The sequence below is a fragment of the Aphanomyces astaci genome (genome assembly GCF_000520075.1).
Source record: "Aphanomyces astaci strain APO3 unplaced genomic scaffold supercont1.116, whole genome shotgun sequence".
Lineage (NCBI taxonomy): Eukaryota > Oomycota > Saprolegniomycetes > Saprolegniales > Verrucalvaceae > Aphanomyces > Aphanomyces astaci.
The window spans coordinates 71,197-87,672 of record NW_009798379.1 but is presented as its reverse complement, the minus strand read 5'-3'; the positions used below and the strand labels follow the sequence as shown (position 1 = coordinate 87,672).

At 48.4% G+C, this 16,476-nt stretch overlaps 4 protein-coding genes across 4 annotated transcripts; 3 read left to right on the top strand and 1 right to left on the bottom strand.

Annotated features, from left to right (window-relative positions):
- Positions 1-5,646: 5,646 nt before the first annotated feature.
- On the top strand, positions 5,647-6,726 carry H257_17721 (hypothetical protein; the record flags this gene model as incomplete). Its single annotated transcript, XM_009846607.1, has 4 exons — positions 5,647-5,961; positions 6,407-6,461; positions 6,537-6,574; positions 6,640-6,726. 4 exons carry the CDS (start codon positions 5,647-5,649, stop codon positions 6,724-6,726), a joined length of 495 nt encoding a protein of 164 aa, XP_009844909.1.
- Positions 6,727-9,327: 2,601 nt separating this feature from the next.
- On the bottom strand, positions 9,328-9,945 carry H257_17720 (hypothetical protein; the record flags this gene model as incomplete). The annotated part of the gene is made up of 3 exons (XM_009846606.1): positions 9,328-9,446; positions 9,468-9,552; positions 9,631-9,945. The coding sequence occupies 3 exons, from the start codon at positions 9,943-9,945 to the stop codon at positions 9,328-9,330; spliced, it is 519 nt and encodes a 172-aa protein (XP_009844908.1).
- A 783-nt stretch (positions 9,946-10,728) lies between these two features.
- On the top strand, positions 10,729-11,853 carry H257_17719 (hypothetical protein; the record flags this gene model as incomplete). Its single annotated transcript, XM_009846605.1, has 1 exon — positions 10,729-11,853. The coding sequence occupies one exon, from the start codon at positions 10,729-10,731 to the stop codon at positions 11,851-11,853; it is 1,125 nt and encodes a 374-aa protein (XP_009844907.1).
- A 1,265-nt stretch (positions 11,854-13,118) lies between these two features.
- Positions 13,119-13,898, top strand: H257_17718 (hypothetical protein; the record flags this gene model as incomplete). The annotated part of the gene is made up of 1 exon (XM_009846604.1): positions 13,119-13,898. The coding sequence occupies one exon, from the start codon at positions 13,119-13,121 to the stop codon at positions 13,896-13,898; it is 780 nt and encodes a 259-aa protein (XP_009844906.1).
- Between the last annotated feature and the right edge of the window lie 2,578 nt (positions 13,899-16,476).

The following is a 16,476-nucleotide window of genomic DNA, read 5'->3' as shown; positions in this document are numbered from 1 at the left end:
CCGAAACCCCGAAACCCCGAAACCCCGAAACCCCGAAACCCCGAAACCCCGAAACCCCGAAACTCGCTGCGCTCCCGTAGTTGCTTAATTCTTAATTCACCCCTTTGGAAACAAGTTGTTCCTTGTTCTGTGGATCGCATCGCACCTCCTCTCCTACCCCGAAACCCCGGTATGGCATAATGAAAGATAGACTGCCTCCGCGAATGCGCTTTTTCGCCTACCACCTAGCTAGTGATGTATGTGTGCGATCTACTGAGTAGCGCTGTGCATATCTAAGTAGCGCACTCAAACGAACCACCTAAGTCTGGCGTCCGAGCCTGCTGGCCGTGTCGGCGGACAATATAAATTTCAAGAGAATATAACGGAGACAAAATCAAAAACGCTTCAGGTTTATTTATTATCCGGGGGTTCACGTTCCGAAACAGGTAATATAGGCCCATATCGGCCTAAATTACCTGTTGCGGATTTCTGAAACAGGACGTTAAATATGAGTTATTTTGCATGCACGTTTTTCATGTTGTTGCGGATAATTTCCGCGCGCCACAGAGTCGGCCGTCGGCGCATGCAGGTAGAGGTAGATAGAGATCGTCCGCGAATGCGCTTTTTAGAGTGATATACATGTATGTGTGCGATGTAGTGAGTATCTAGAGGCCCCGATAAATTCAGCCTTCAAACCAGCTACCTACATTTCGACCTTGGTAGGCCAGTAGGGCATATTGAAAGATAGACTGCTTCCGCGAATGCGCTTTTTCGCCTACCACCTAGCTAGATATGTATGTGTGTGATCTACTGAGTAGCGCTGTGCATATCTAAATAGCGCACCGCCAGGCCCGAGTTCGCCTCGTCGTACATGGAACCCACCCAACCTGGCGGCTTCTTGAGTCGCATCTGGGCAGAGAAGAAGTCCCAAGCCCACGTCTCGTGCATCGCGGCTGGGTCGAACGTGTAGGCCTAAAAACGTGGTAGACGCATGCCTCCCGAAAACGCGACGATTTCGGGCCATCGGCTCGTCCCGTGCGTCTCGGTGTATCGTACGGTCTCCTCTTCGCCCAGGCTGGTCTGCATCGACGCCAGACTGTACGGCTCTTGTGTGATCTCGGCCCAATACGGGTGAACATTGTGAAACAGAAAATGGAACACCGACGCCCCGGTGAACCTATGCAGCTCAGACGCCAGCCTTACCCACTCGTTCTTGGCTTTCTCTTGTTTGTGTTTGGGATCGTTGGACGAAACATGGACCTAAACCCTCGCATCACCACAACAACCGAAGGGTGACCGACGTACATGACATCCCTCCTCGGCAGTACCACATCCGATCCAGAAATACCGATTCCAAATAACCTCGCCGTCGTAGGCTGTAATTCCACGACCGCTCAGCCTTCGTCTGACCGGGCACGAACGAGACAAAGTTCTCCACCCATTGCTCCCACGGTTTCCGATCACGCGCTGTGATGTAAGCCTTCTTCACGGCCTCAGAAAGGAATGTCGGATGTGCTCCAGACGTTTCACCCCTTCCTCATTGATGCGAAGCGAACTGGCCGGCTTCGCGTGGAGTTTCATCCGCTTGTGGGATTGGGCGACAGTCGATATCGTCGGGGGCAACGGCCGCTTCAACCGACTCAACGGTTTCGTGCTGGAACCGGACGAGCCAGCTACACAGGTGACAAGGAGCTCCACCTCTGACTCGGTGTCTTCGTCGTCCGACGCGCTACGGCTGCACTCGTTTTCTTCTCCATCCTCATCGATCGCCTTGCCCTCGTCCTCATCGGAGTCCAGGCCTTGCACGCTGGCTTTCATCTTCCTCTCCGCTCGAAACGCGGCCACGGACGCCTCTTGGTGTGTCTTAGACTTCATGGACAGACCCGGCTGTGCGGAATACCATTGGAGGTACTCACCCACCGTATAGTCTTCCGGCGCTTCAGGCACCCATCGATCGAACTCGTCCTGTTGCGCTTCCGCCAGCGCCACGATCTTGTTCGCCAATGCCAACCGACGCTGATAAGCCACGTCGTTGGCCTGCGCTGCTGCTCGATTAACCTCTTCTGCCTGACGATCAGTCTGCCGCAAGACAGCCGCCTCGCTCTGGATCTCCGCGTTGCGACGGGTCAAAGACAACAACGACGACCGCTTCTTCTTCCCGGCTGCCCCTGACGTAGGAACCATGACGCGTAAGTTGGAAAATGCCCTATCCAAAGGACCACAAATCGACGATCCAATCTACTGGCCGAAGTCAACTCATGGTCGCCTCTGATTGGCTGCCTGAAAGAGTGATGAATGGAGACTACAGTCAGTTCCCGTTGTCCGACGGACTATTTTGACCAACTATTCCCTTGTTTTCCGATATATTTCGTCCAATTATCTGCCCAGTCTGCGATATTATGTCCGTCCAGTCTGAGACTACCAGCACCTGGTCCCGGGTGCCGTCGTACATTTTGTCGTGGCCTCGTCGTACCGTGCTCCATGACCACTCATTTTCACGCGACCTCCATCTGCACCACTATCCTCGGCTTTGTCGGTTGTCAGCGCCAGCATCACTACTTTTGTGGCAAAGAAACCTAGCTACGTGCAAACTGGACCTTTTACCCTTTTTGACCTACCCGACACCACCTACCCAACTCCGTCGATTCATTTCTATTTCGACGAGAGGGTCGAATCTTCGCCGCGGGACTTGTGACGGAGCTGGAGCATGGCATTGCACTACTATACCACATTGTGGTACTGCCATCGCAAAGGTATATTATTCGACGGACCGACTACCTTCGAATTCGACCGTCTTGCCTTTTAGTCTTTCCCCAAAGGTCGTCAGCTTTAGCTACCTTTTAGATAGTTACTTTTACATTTGCCTAACATTGGATCTGCTCCTTTCTTGCTTTAGCTCCTTTTAGATAGTTCACTTTTACATTTGCCTAACATTGGATCTGCTCCATTATTGCTGTGTTCTTCTTGGCCTAGTCGAGAGTATCCGGTCCTGAAGTCCGAACCTCCAGACCTTCGTTAGATTTGTGCGTCTAACCCCTACGACCGTCACAATGGGTGAAGCAGCACAAGGAATCTCGTGGTATGAAATAGTGGAAGCTTGCTGTCCTCGGCCGGTGTGGCCTTCACAGCCCTTAGCAAGAGCTCTTTGGGGTGGGTCATGGGATATCAGCAACTTAGCGAGGGTGATGGGGCGTGCAATCTACGTATTCCAACGCAAGTGCGATCTCGAAGACGTTTGGTACCTCGACAAACATTATGCCAACAAACGGTCGCTAGCCATGAAAAAGCTTACTCCGGCTATGTGGAAGTGTGTGGTTGACGACATCGAACCATATTCTAGTTTATTTTTGCTGCATGAGAACAATCACTACGTGCCGGTGTTGATCAACCGAGAACTTGTCGCGTTCGAAGCTGCGCACAAGGCCGATGAAGAAGCCGAATCGATCAAAATGCATGCGGAACGTCAACATTTAATCGCAGGAGCTTTAAGGCAGGGATGTTATCCGAACTAATTCGAGGATTTTGAAAATATATCAAAAATATTTCTTAATTTCTACTAGTATCGAACACGTGTAAAAGCAGGAACGCGCACTCAAAAGCAGGGATGAATCATCCCTGCTTCAACTCAGGCGTCCCTCCTTTGAGGTTTGTTATCCGGAAAAATTCACGTTTTAGCCAATCAGGAGTCGTATTTGCGTCCATACTTCAAAAAGCGTGGACGGGAATGTTCGCAGACCAGCCCCTAAGGGGCTGGTAAGAGCATCTCCACCCGTCAGCTTTATAGATCAGCTTTTTACGGATAACCCTTAGATAGGGCCAGTCTTGGACTTATGCTCCCAGCCATTGGATTTATCCGGGTCAAAAAAAAGCCAATCATAGGATCAGCCCCGAAAAGCCCTATCATATGACTTTTTCGCCGCCGACATCGACTATGTTTTGCTTATTGCGATCAATTGTATCAAATAACACGACTTTGGTAACTTTGTGTATTTACGACAGTGTTTAGATACCTTTAGTTTAGAGCTTGGATTTCGACATCGTCAGAAGTATCGAATGCAGTAGCAGGACAATGGATTTGTGCAAGCAAGGGTTGTGATTTCTTTGTTCGAGCTGGTTTGCGTACCGACAAGTCGACATCGATAACTTCGATGAACTTGATGCACAACCATGCGATGTTCCAAACCTCTTCCTGAACACCGCATCCAGCCTTTTCGAAGTCATACGTTTGCTGCTATTGACTCTTAAATGTGATGAAACCGATACTTCTTGCACATTCAGCATGTTCGTAACTACTTCTCAGTTTCAAAACATCAACTACCTTCTAGAAGCACCCGAATGTTCTACAAATTGTTTGAAACATCTAAAACTTCTAGAAATTGCAACGCATTCCTAATAATATGGTAGATACTGGAAACGCTCCAAGAAAGTAGCGAGCTCAAAGCGCTTGCCTCTGATTCTCGACAACTCACTGGGAAACAAATAATTGGCCACTCCCGAAGTGCAAGCGGCGAAACAATATCAACCTCGTCTGCAAGTCGAGAGAAGCGAGAACTTGTCAAGTACTTGTACGGCTCTGTAAACTTGGCATTTGAAGCTACTTTGAAATCATCAAGTCAAGAAACCCTGGAACGTATGCCCTCGTTGAAACACGAATGGGAACGTTCTGCCTCAGCGTTCTTGTTCCGCGGTTTTGTATTGATGCTTTTGAACATTGTCAAAACCTGATTGCACTTGATGGTATGTTCGTATATCATGTTGTGAAGTATTATCTAGTATAGGTGCTCATTTGAAGGATCTGATAAATGCGAACGGCGTTCTGTTGCTGGCCACTATGAAGGACCCGAACGACCACCTAGTCATTCTGGGTGATTTGTTTGCTTATAGAACGACCTAACTTTTGAGTAGGAATCGCAATTGTGCCGGTTGAAAACGGTGAACACTGGACTTGGTTCCTGCGTTGTCTGCAAAGTGCAGGTATTCCTATTGCTGATACGGTCATTGTGTCTGATCGGCTAAAAGGTACTAATTGTTAATGGAATTAGCAAGGTGAGCCACCTTGCTACTTTTTAATATCCAATAAGAGTCGATCACACCTTGTTTCTAGCACACGATTGGCTATAACACTAGGCGTAGAGGTTACAATTTTGAACGGTTTGGACACTTGAATTTTGTAGAGCTTTGTGTGATGCTGCACCGGAGAATTGTGAACTGATGAGTTCACCCCGACTATTTCAAGTGTGGTTCTCCCCTTACAGCTAACATTATGTTGTGCGCTCGGTTGGATTGCAATGTCGTGGTGGCTCTGGTGGGCCAACGCGGTGGAGGAAGAGGTCTTGGTAGCACCCATTGCAAAGTGCTAAAGCCGCCACTTCAGCACTTGCGATGGGTGCAATCAAGACGTCTTGCGCCACCGCACGCGCAACCACGTGATCATACACCGGCAGGGGGATGTACGGTACCAACACGGGCTGAATGGTGGAATGAGGGATGACCAATTTCATTGGGTTAGTAGGCAAGTGGTAAATTGAGGCCTGTTAGAATTGACCGAGTCCTGAATACCACATCACATGATCTTGCTCTCATACACAGCCTACATAATTATCTAAATGCTCTTGTATCAACAGCCATCACAGGAGTAGAATGTATCGCAACAAGGCGTGATGAGGCATGGAGCGATGTATGCGGCTACTCAATCCGTCGATCCTGGGCTGTCCCGCCCTCCACCAAGTCGAAGCGATGAACAACCAAGCGTTTGGTCCGACCTTGGAATCGGAACGTGTGCGCGCCAAGCTGCTGCGGTATATCCGTCACATATTGGACCAGGGCCAGTGCTCGTATTCGATCACGCCGTCGGGGTCGTACCCGCTCAAAACGTACCTGCCCGATTCCGACATTGACATGTGTCTGGAAGTACCGGACGCGGCCGCCACGTGGCATCTTGCCGTGACCCAAGCGCTGATTGGCGCCGCAACACCCGCCGCCGTTAACAGCGATTTTCCTGATTTCACGGCATCTAATTGGACAATTTTGAATTCGCAAGGTGACCTACCTTGCGAATTTCAAAAATAGACAGACACATGAAAAATAAAAATCAAGAATACAAGCTTGAAGATATATTTAATTGAAACAATACAATTTCATAATTATTTATGGAATTCGCAAGGTGGTTTGGGTTCACCTTGCGCAGAATATAAAAATGCCTATTTCACCTTGCTTTTTCTGGTTAATGTGCATTAGGCCTGTGTATCATGAATTTTGAGTATTACCAACATATTCTAGAATTAGAATAACTTGTAGCACATTGCGATATATATAGCACACTTTCTTGAGGTACTTGGACTAGGTACTTATACAACTGTACTTCTACAATTTAGGAGTAATCAACGCCTGCAATGAGGTGTGCCCTGACGCCCCACCGATACGATAGGCGGAGAGTGGGGGCAGCAGAGAGTCATTCACCTTGGAAGATGCGGGGGGAAGTGGTATGTAGTTTTGTTGAGGTGGGAACTGTGGTTGAACGATGAGTGCTGTGGAGGTAGGCTGACTGGGGGCATTAGGCGTGGAGGAAGATGGAGGACGTGTCGTTGTAGCTGAGGTAGGCGGAATTGATGCCTTGGTAGTTGAGAAGGCGTTGGCGTTTCGCAGGCGGTGCCGATGTAGAGCGCCGAAGAAAGGTGGAAGAAGGATGAAAGGTTTGGGACGTGTTCCATCCAGCAGATGGACGTGATGGAGAAGCGCGACGTTTAGGAGGCAATGAACGAGCGCGACGGATGGGTGACGAAAGGCGAGGATAGGCGGATGATGAAGGGGACATGGGGCGGCTACGACTTGAGTTGTAGTGGTTGGTAAATGATGGGGTAGAAAGGCGTGATGAGCACGAGAGGAGCGGCCGGAGGAACGACCTCACTGCGAGGAACGTGGAGGCGATCGACGAGTAGAAGTTCGGGGAGACGGTCGAGAGTCGTCACGATGGCACCTGGGATAGCTGCTGTTGGGACCCTGATCGTTCCCATTGTTGTCGTCGTAGTCGTCGCGGTCGCGGGATGATGCTGTGTATGATCGTCAATGATCTTGCGAGACGACGCACGTTTCCAACAGCAGTGTGTGTCAACAACTTGTTTGGGGACGCAGGCACGAATGCGGTTTCAACTGTCATCATCGCGCATGGTGCGGCAGTCGGGAAGACGGTGTTCAGGCGAGCCACAGTGGAAACAGGAATTGAAAGGATTGTTGTGACTGTTTGAGTGTGCCCAACGTGGCAGTGACTCGTAAGAGGGAACATCAGCAGCAGTATAGGTAGGCGAAGGTTGGGTAGTAGAAGACGTAGCATACTTCGCATCGTTGCGGATCTTGTCCACCTGGAGCTTGGACTGGCTGACAGTGTAGGCGTCGGTTTCGATGCACGTGGGGCAATAGGTCTCGTTAGTGTAGAGAGAGAAGAAGCCTGCGGTCACTGCCGCTTCCTCAAACGTGGTGCGCCACGCAGCATAGAACTTGTAGGCGTCTTCGAGGAGAATGCCGGAGTAGGCGGTAATGGTCGAAGCAGGAGGGCTCATAACCTGTCACTAAGGAGGAAACAGGAGGTAGGCGTTGGTCTTCGGTGTGTAGAAACTTTGCGCAGAGTGTCCAAGGACAACCAAGTGTGCGGGACAGGGGAAAACGAAAAGTGGCATTCACTCATTTTCAAACTATCTAGCTTCGTTCCTATTCGCTAAACCTCAGCCAAAGGGAAACACTGACATGTGAGAATCAGCGCTATTTTCCTTGTGCTAGAGCCGTGATTGGGTGAGCAATCACTAGGGTAGGGTAGCGACATGAAGAATATACAGAACATGCAGGTATAAAGCGGCCACTGTCTCGGCCTGTCTGAGTTGATAGACTAGGCGATAGAGTTTGGGCGACTTGATAGGCGAGGTCAAAAGGCGTGAACACAGGCAAGGGGAAAGCACCACTTGACAGCCTCCTCCCCCAGTTCGGTTCTTCCACAGGGGGTTCGTGTGTACTAGTATTCTGCACTTGCCGCCGAAAAAGTCGTACTAACGTTAACGTGATTACATCTTTGACTGCGTAGAAAACCTCGACCACCAACAATAACGAAGGCGGGAAGCGTATGCGGATACCGGTAGTACGATCGTACTTGCCGAAGTAAGTCAAACTTGCGCGTGCCATAATGAATGTGACATGGCCAACATCATACATGCACTCACGCAGCTCTTGTCCTCTTGTCATAAATAAATATCCAAACTCATTTAACCAATCATAAATACTACGTTACGTTACGTACTTCAAGTAATATCCTATAGCGTGGTCGACATTCTTGCCAGAAAAACACGCTAACTTACTGTATCGCACTTTATCAACATCGGGAAGAATACATGGTTTATTGAGTTTGGATTATCATTATTAAGACATTCCTCCGCGAGGGCCGATACTAGAACCACATGTTGTGGAACCGCTTCCCCAATTGTAACGGAGTAACCCTGAAAAACGGAGGCCATATTTTTTGGTCGTCCATCCGGGGAATAATTCTCTCATTAAAACAGTTCCACTGTTGTTTTGACCAGAAATGCTGTTTCAATGAGGGAATTATTACATCCGGATACACCTTTCTCCAGTAGCCCTGTAACCTGGGACTCCGTCCTACCCCCGGTGAGAATCACCGAATGCAGCATTCAATAGCTAGTACAGTGAAACTGATTAGAAGAGGTTATGAGTACCTGAAGGATTTCCGATTAACATATTTATTGATTTTCATTATTTAAATTATAGCCAATCAGAGTCACCAATTTTGATACTTGAGTATGATGTGACACACAAATATCTTCGGTGGGCGTTGCATTCCGTCCTTCCCAGTACAGTGCTTTGCGGTAAAGTCGGAACAGTGCCACTATATACGTAGACTTGCATTTTGTATGGACAGGGGATTTGCTTGCAGGAAATTTTTAATAAAAATCGTTGCTTCAACTTTGTGTTGTGTTGTGTGATCAGTGCTTGATTGGCTAATTTCTTAACGATTTGACCAGTGATTTCACTTGCTTCGAACTTGCAAAAGCAAATTTCAATATCAAGTATTGAAGGTTTTTGACTGGTTCGATGCACAGGGATTCAAGCCAAGGCCTTGGCGGGTAGCAAAACGGTTAGATGATGAGGCGGTGGAGGATGTGCCCCGGGTTCAAGTCCCGGGGAGTGCCAAGTTTTTCCCCAAAAATGAAAATTCTGTAAAAATAGCATAAACTTGTTGCGACTCTTCCGACACATGGCACTTAAAATTGTTCACTAACAGAACAGAAGTGTTTTCCACACATGGGACCAAGACGTCATCGAGGTACATAGACCAAACGCGCTCGCTCATCCACGCATTCTTCTGGACTGCGTAGTGATGGCCAGCCGGGTATGACTCAGCTCCTGCTTCTCGATGGTGCCATCTGGTTGGCTCTTGACGATGAACAACAGAGGCAACTTGGTTCCTACTCATTCGTTCAGAGTACGAGTGCCTCGCGCAAAGGTGTACTTGCTCGATGTGCCCACCTCGGCCAGCGTCTTGCCACGGGGCATGTCAAAGCACACGGCGGTCTCGTCAACATTGATAACGTTGCTGTGGTCGCAGTGGTCATATCTGTCCCAGAACGACGCGGCATAACCCAGTCACACGTCATCGAGAACTTTCTGCATCCGCTTGCTGGCACATGGCATTCGGTAGTAATAGCGATGGCGTTCTGCGAAGAGAAGGAGCAAGCACCGGAAGGACTGGAGCCCGACACTCTCGTTCTTCTTGGTCGACAGGTACTCCACCGGCCACGCATGATGGTTCTTTTTTACCCATGTCATCATGTGAAAGACGCGCACATATCGCTCGTCGCCCCGGCGTGAACGCATGAACTCGAGAAGGGTGGGTCCGAAGGGAATGAATTGCTTGTGGCCTTGGCCACCGATGGTTGCAAGCCGGCTGTGGTGCTTGCTCTCCATGATCTTGTCCTCTCTCTCGCCCGCCACGCTCCCCAAATTGATGGCTTGATGTCGTTCTCGCGGCAGAATTGGCGCTCGCTGGTGACATTCGACACGTGGAACTTGACCAGGAGGGCCTTTCGTTGCCCATTGTTGTACCTCTGGTACATGTTGGTGCGGCTTTGTCTTTGAAGTCAAACGTGATGAAACGCGTTTCGTTCAAACATTTGAAACTAGCCAATTACAATCAAGCTACTCTGTGATTGGCCTGCGCAATTGAATCAAACTTTGTCCAATCCAGCGTGTTTATTTACTTCGCCACAAATGTGGGTTTTTTTATTTCGGGACCTGTTTTGGATGATGACACACTTGGAGACCTGTTGACCAACATGGCCATCGAAGACACCATTCATCCAGATGAAGACATTGACTGCTGTGATGAAGCCGAAACGTCTGAACAAAATTAGGACAACTCAATATATTACCTGTCCATTTGTGTACAATATTTGAAGTTCTCTTCCTCTCAATTGTTCCTACCCTTGAAAATTAATTTCACTTCACAGCTACTTCCTCTGTTTCACATTACTGTGTCGTTACCACTTCTCACCGACCCCAAAAATTCATTTCTAACCCATTTTCTATATAGAATATCATTTTTTAAAGCCCATAAAAAACTACAGGTGTGATGTATTGGCTGCCAAGCGCCAGGAGAGAAATTCGTGGCCAAATACCGCCCCGAAATCTCAACCACCCGAATAAAATTACACCACATACTCAAACCGTATCAACGTTGAATTTGCCGCCATGGACAATCAAGTCGTACGCACGCGCCGAGAGCTATCTAGCGACGAAAAGGTGACGGTCATCCAGCACCTCCACCCCTTCCTCCGCAAGGACAAACTGCAGCGTGGTGCATACAAGCATGTCGCCGAGCAACCGAACTTGGACCCCCGCACGGTCGGCTACATCTGGCGTACGTTCCGCGATCGCAGCACCACGGCGACCAAAAAAAGGGGAAAGGTTGGACTCAAACGAGCCTACACCGCCGAGTATGTCCAACAACTCGTGCAAGCGGTCCCAGTCGATAAACGCTCCACCTTCCGCGACCTTGCCGCAGCCACCGGTCTGTCCCCTGCCAATTTGAACCGTCACCTTAAGAAGGGAACGTTCGAACGACGGTCGACGCGGATCAAATCGCTGCTAACTGACGCCAACAAGGAAGAACGCGTTGCATTTTGCCTCGTCCCTGGTGAAACGCAACCACGGCGCTCGTGGAAGAGCAAGCGCTTCATTCTCAAGGTCATGTTCCTTGGCGCTGTTGCTCGGCCACGGATTGACGGCGACCGGAGTGTTGTCTTCAACGGAAAGATTGGAATGTGGCGATTTGTCCGCCTTGCGTCGCACAACTCAGGTAATCGTTCCGCTGGGACTATGGCCACCAAGTTGGTAAATGTTGACACCGTTGTGTACCGTGACTTCGTCATCAACAAGGTCGTACCTGCCATCAAGGCCTCGTTCCCCAGCGCCACCAACCGCGTGCTTTTGCAGCACGACAACGCGACTCCGCACGGGGGCATCACGGACGCAGTGCTCGAGAGCGTGTCGACTGACGGGTGGACGTTCAAGATGCGTAAACAGCCCCGACCTGAATGTCTGGACCTGGGTTTCTTCACGTCGATCCAAAGCCTGCAGTACAAGAAGATGAGTCGGACGGTGGATGACGTCGTCCGCAACACCATGGAGGCATTCGACGAGCTCACGTACGACAAGCTGGAGAGCGTGTTTCTCACCTTCCAGGTAGTGATGCGTTTGGTCCTCGAGCACAGCGGAGACAACCACTTCGCCTTGCCACACCTCAAGAAGGCAGCCTTGAGACGTGCTGGTCTCCTGATGTCGAATGTGTCCTGCCCTGTGTCGCTGCTTTTGTAGGCTATGAATTTTTGACCAATAGGATCGTAATTAACCTAAATGAGCCAATAGTATTCATTTGTTCACAGTAATGTGAAAAAAGTGAGTTTTCCATATCGTAAAAGTAATGTGAAACAGAGGAAGTATGTAATTGTTTAAGGTGTTGATTCGGTGAAAATCCATATATGAAAGTTTGTATGTCCAGAATAATTTACACAACCTCACCCCTTCCCGCCATCGGATAAATCTCATGTAACTGTCCAGAAAAATATACGCTACACGGTACCCAAAATTTGGACTTTTGTGCTGATTCGTCAAATCTATCCATCGAATATTAAACACAGAAGCGACTGGATGACCATGTCCAACAAATTCGAAGGAGGTAGTAAGCGTATGCGGATAGTACGATTGTATGCTTGCGCAGTGTATCAATGCAAGTGCTACTTAACAGTCAATATGTATGCATCCTTCATCCCTTGGAAATGTGATACAGTAGCGGGTTTTTCTGACAAGAATTTCGGGGTATCGGCCACGCTTTTGGATATTTATGACGCCAAATATGATAGATACTACGTAGTAAATGTAACGTGACGGATCTGTGATTTGCCGAAAGATTGGTGATGCATTACCCACTAGAATTCAAGAATTGGTATGATTAGATGAAATACATAGAATTGGACATCTCGAATTTGGCACCGAAAATGAAATTTCTCACCACAGATATGCGTACCCACGTGAATTACGTTGAGCTTTACGTCGAGTGGACAACCTCACGCTGTTGGATACTAACGCCAAAGATGACTCGTCCATCCTAGCGGGTTAATTACAAGAGCTGAATGCGCATACTAACTACTCTGTGCTTCAATATAATGTACTACATAGTACATTTGTCTCAGATGGGTGTGTTTTAATATAATGTACATTTGGTTTGACCAATGAGAGTCACGCAACAAATATTTTCAGCCAATGAAAGCAAAACCAGGTGTTTCATCGAAATACATCGATATCATTGGTTTATACCTACCAATCAAAAGCTGTCGATGACAGACTGCATCCATTTAATTGGCGGAAAAATTCACAATTTGGCCCAGGGGTCGCCGTGATAGGCCAAATTTCCTCAAATGTAGTACACTATAAAAAAGCACAGAGTAGTATGTTATACGCATCCCAGCCATCCATTTGGTTAACCTTGGTCTTGGTGTACTACAGTAAAGTAGTGCAATCACAGTCTGACGTTAACGAATGGATTGACTTCGGCTCTGGCCATTCATTTTCCAATTTCCATCATGAAGTTCGCACTCCTTCTCGCTTTGACCGTGGCCGTCGCTGCCTTCGCTCAAGACCAAATTGCCCTACCCAAAGTTGCTTGGGGCGATGAGGCCCCTGAATACGGTTTCGAAATCCTCGGGGGACAGGAAGCCCAACTCGGCAAGCACCGTTACGTGGCTGGGCTCAAGGTGTCGCCCAATAATGTGACCGTGTGCGGCGGCAGTCTGATCGCCCCCAATGTCGTTTTGACAGCGGCGCATTGCTTGACCGGTAAACTACGTTCTGTAGTCGTGGGCACGCACTATTTAACCGGTTTTGCCGACGGGGAACTGGCCAATGTCACTCAGGAAATCAAACACCCCGATCGCTACGACGTGGGCATCGCAATCTTGGACCGCAACATCACGACCATCGAACCTGTGAAGGTGTCGTTTGAATTCTTTCCGGCGGACGTGCTCACTTGGGTACGCGGCTGGGGATTCGTCACGTGGGATGGCCCCCAATCGCCAGTGCTCAAGGAGGTCAGCGTCACGACCTGGAACAACACCAGGGCCTCGGCTGCGTTGACCTCCTCGCCAAGGCCCTTGTACGACACGGAGTTGGGTGCTGGAGGGGTGAAAGGAGAAGATTCGTGTAACCGCGACTCGGGGGGACCGTTGACCATCGAAGAAAACGGTACCGTGCGCTTGGTGGCGGTGGTCGCCTGGGGCGATGGCTGTGGTAAGATCGGCAAGCCAGGAATCTATGAACGCACCAGTGCTGCTCGTGCCTTCATTGAACCGTACTTGCCGAAGTAAGTCAAACTTGCGCGTGCCATAACGAAAGCGACATGGCCAATATACTGTACAACCCACTTGGTTGAACATACGACCGACTTGGTTATGGAAGACCAAACTCGCTCGTGTAGTGTTTGCGGTAAACATCGTTAATTTGATGAATAACCATCATGGAGTAGCACCTGAATAGTGCAGCAGGATTCGAGATATTGAAGCACGCAAAGCCATTCTGTCAGTGGAAGATATCTACTTTTGTAAATACAATTCCCTCATTAAAACAGTTCCCCTGTTGTTTTGACCCGAAATACTGCTTCAATGAGATTTATATTGAACTTTGTATGCTCAGACCACCTCATGGCTCAGTGGTTGAGCATCGGTTTCTTAACTCAAAGGTCGAGGGTTCCATCCCCGGTTTCCCCGGATTATTTCCCCTGGGGAATCCGGATAACAAGGGTCGCGTACGAAGACGAGGACCGCAAGAAGGTCAGTTGAAGTACGAGGTATGAAGCGTTGGACGAAGTAAAAACCGAAGATTACACACCGCCCCTGGTCAAGCAGGCGCGTTACAATTGGCGAAGCAGTTCCATAACATGTGGTTCTAGTGTCGACCCTCGCGGAGGAATGTCTTAAAAATGATAATCCAAACTCAATTAATCGTCAATCATTACGTCACTCTCGCATGTCTCAAACAACAGATGGAAGTACATAGCCCGCAGTACCAATAAGAGCAGGCAACACTGGTCCGAACGCAAAAAGTTGATTATTCAGTGGTGGCATTTTCACCACGGGACTCGGAATCCCGTATTGGCATCACCCCTCCTCCCACCAATGGATGCAATTGATTGACAATTATATTTTCATATATATTTCAAGTGATATTATTCGAAAGTGTCATTATGTAAATTGCATGGTTTGGCGGAGTCCACACGAGCGGCGAAGAATCGGCCGTCGGCTCATGCAGGTAGAGGTGACTAGAGACCCTCCGCGAATGCGCTTTTTGGCGGAATAGTAAGATATGTACTTATGTGTGCGACCTAGTGAATATCACAGGGCTATGCGCAGTAGCGCTCGCGTACCAGCTAACCACTTTCATGGCAGCTTGCATCACCACACGTCTCAGCGACCACGGCAGCACTTCGGTCATGCTTTAGAGTCAACCACATCATAAATGAACCTAATGACTAACGATTACGACGAGGTTGAGGCTCCAACGCGCGCTCATTGCGCATGAGCGACCCAGCGCTCGCATCCTTTGATCCGTTCCGTCGTTTCCCCGGACATGACAAAATGTTGGCCAGATAAAGTAACTATTGAAAAAATCAAACGAGATTCCGTGAGTAATGTTGTCACCGGATAATTTGAAAGGTGTATCCGGATGTAATAATTCCCTCCTTGACTGTGAAACAGTATTTCTGGTCAAAACAAAAGTGGAACTGTTTTAATGAGAGAATTATTCCCCAGATGGACGACCAAAAAATATGGCCTCCGTTTTTCAGGGTTAGTCCGTTACAATTGGGGAAGCGGTTCCACAACGTGTGGTTCTAGTGTCGGCCCTCACGGAGGAATGTCTTAATAATGATAATCCAAACTCAATTAACCATGTTTTCTTCACAATGTGGATAAAGTGCGACACAGTAAGTTAGCGTGATTTTCTGGCAAGAATGTTGGCCACGCTGTAGGATATTATTTCGAAGTACGTAACGTTACGTAGTATTTATGATTAGTCAATTGAGTTCGGATATTTATTTATGACAAGAGGACAAGAGCTGCGTGAGTGCATGTATGATGTTGGCCATGTCACATTCATTATGACACGCGCAAGTTTGACTTACTTCGGCAAGTACGATCGTACTACCGGTATCCGCATACGCTTCCCGCCTTCGTTGTTGTTGGTGGTCGAGGTTTTCTACGCAGTCAAAGATGTAATCACGTTAACGTTAGGGTCTGGTTGAAGTAAAATCCACCTGATTTTTTTCGACGACTTTTTGAGTGCGAAAAAGTTGGTGCTGGTTGAAGTAATCCGGTAAAATAATACTACTAGTATCTGGTCAGTGTAAATTGTGCCCGGATAGTAGTGGTGTTTCATGGCCAATCACTCATAATGACGGAGCTTGGGCAACTAGAAGTGGCTGCCAAAGACAGCCCGACAGCGAAGAAGCCAAGGGCATCTAAAACAGGCTTCGACGCATGTGACGTAGAACAGTTTTACTTAGTATATGTTGGCATTGTAACGTTACTGTAGGGCAGAAATACCTTTCCAGTCGTTGTTTCGAATGGAGTAAACATTCATCGGTGACTCCTTGTTTGATCTGCCATCGCGTCCGACAACGGCAACCACACAAGCTACTGCTGCAAGTGTAGTTGCGAACGCTACGATATCCCCGGCCTCCATTGTGCTTCGGCGGAAGACTGGTTCGGGGATACTGACGCTCAAGTTGCTATCCGGTATCTATAATATGGGCCAACTTTTCACCTCATTATTAATAACTTGTTGATAATTTATACCTACTCAAATTCAAGTCAAATCACCCACTTTTTCAAACAGTTGGTATTTCATGAACTTTTTATATAAGTGAGTGCCCACATAGTTAACGAGCTT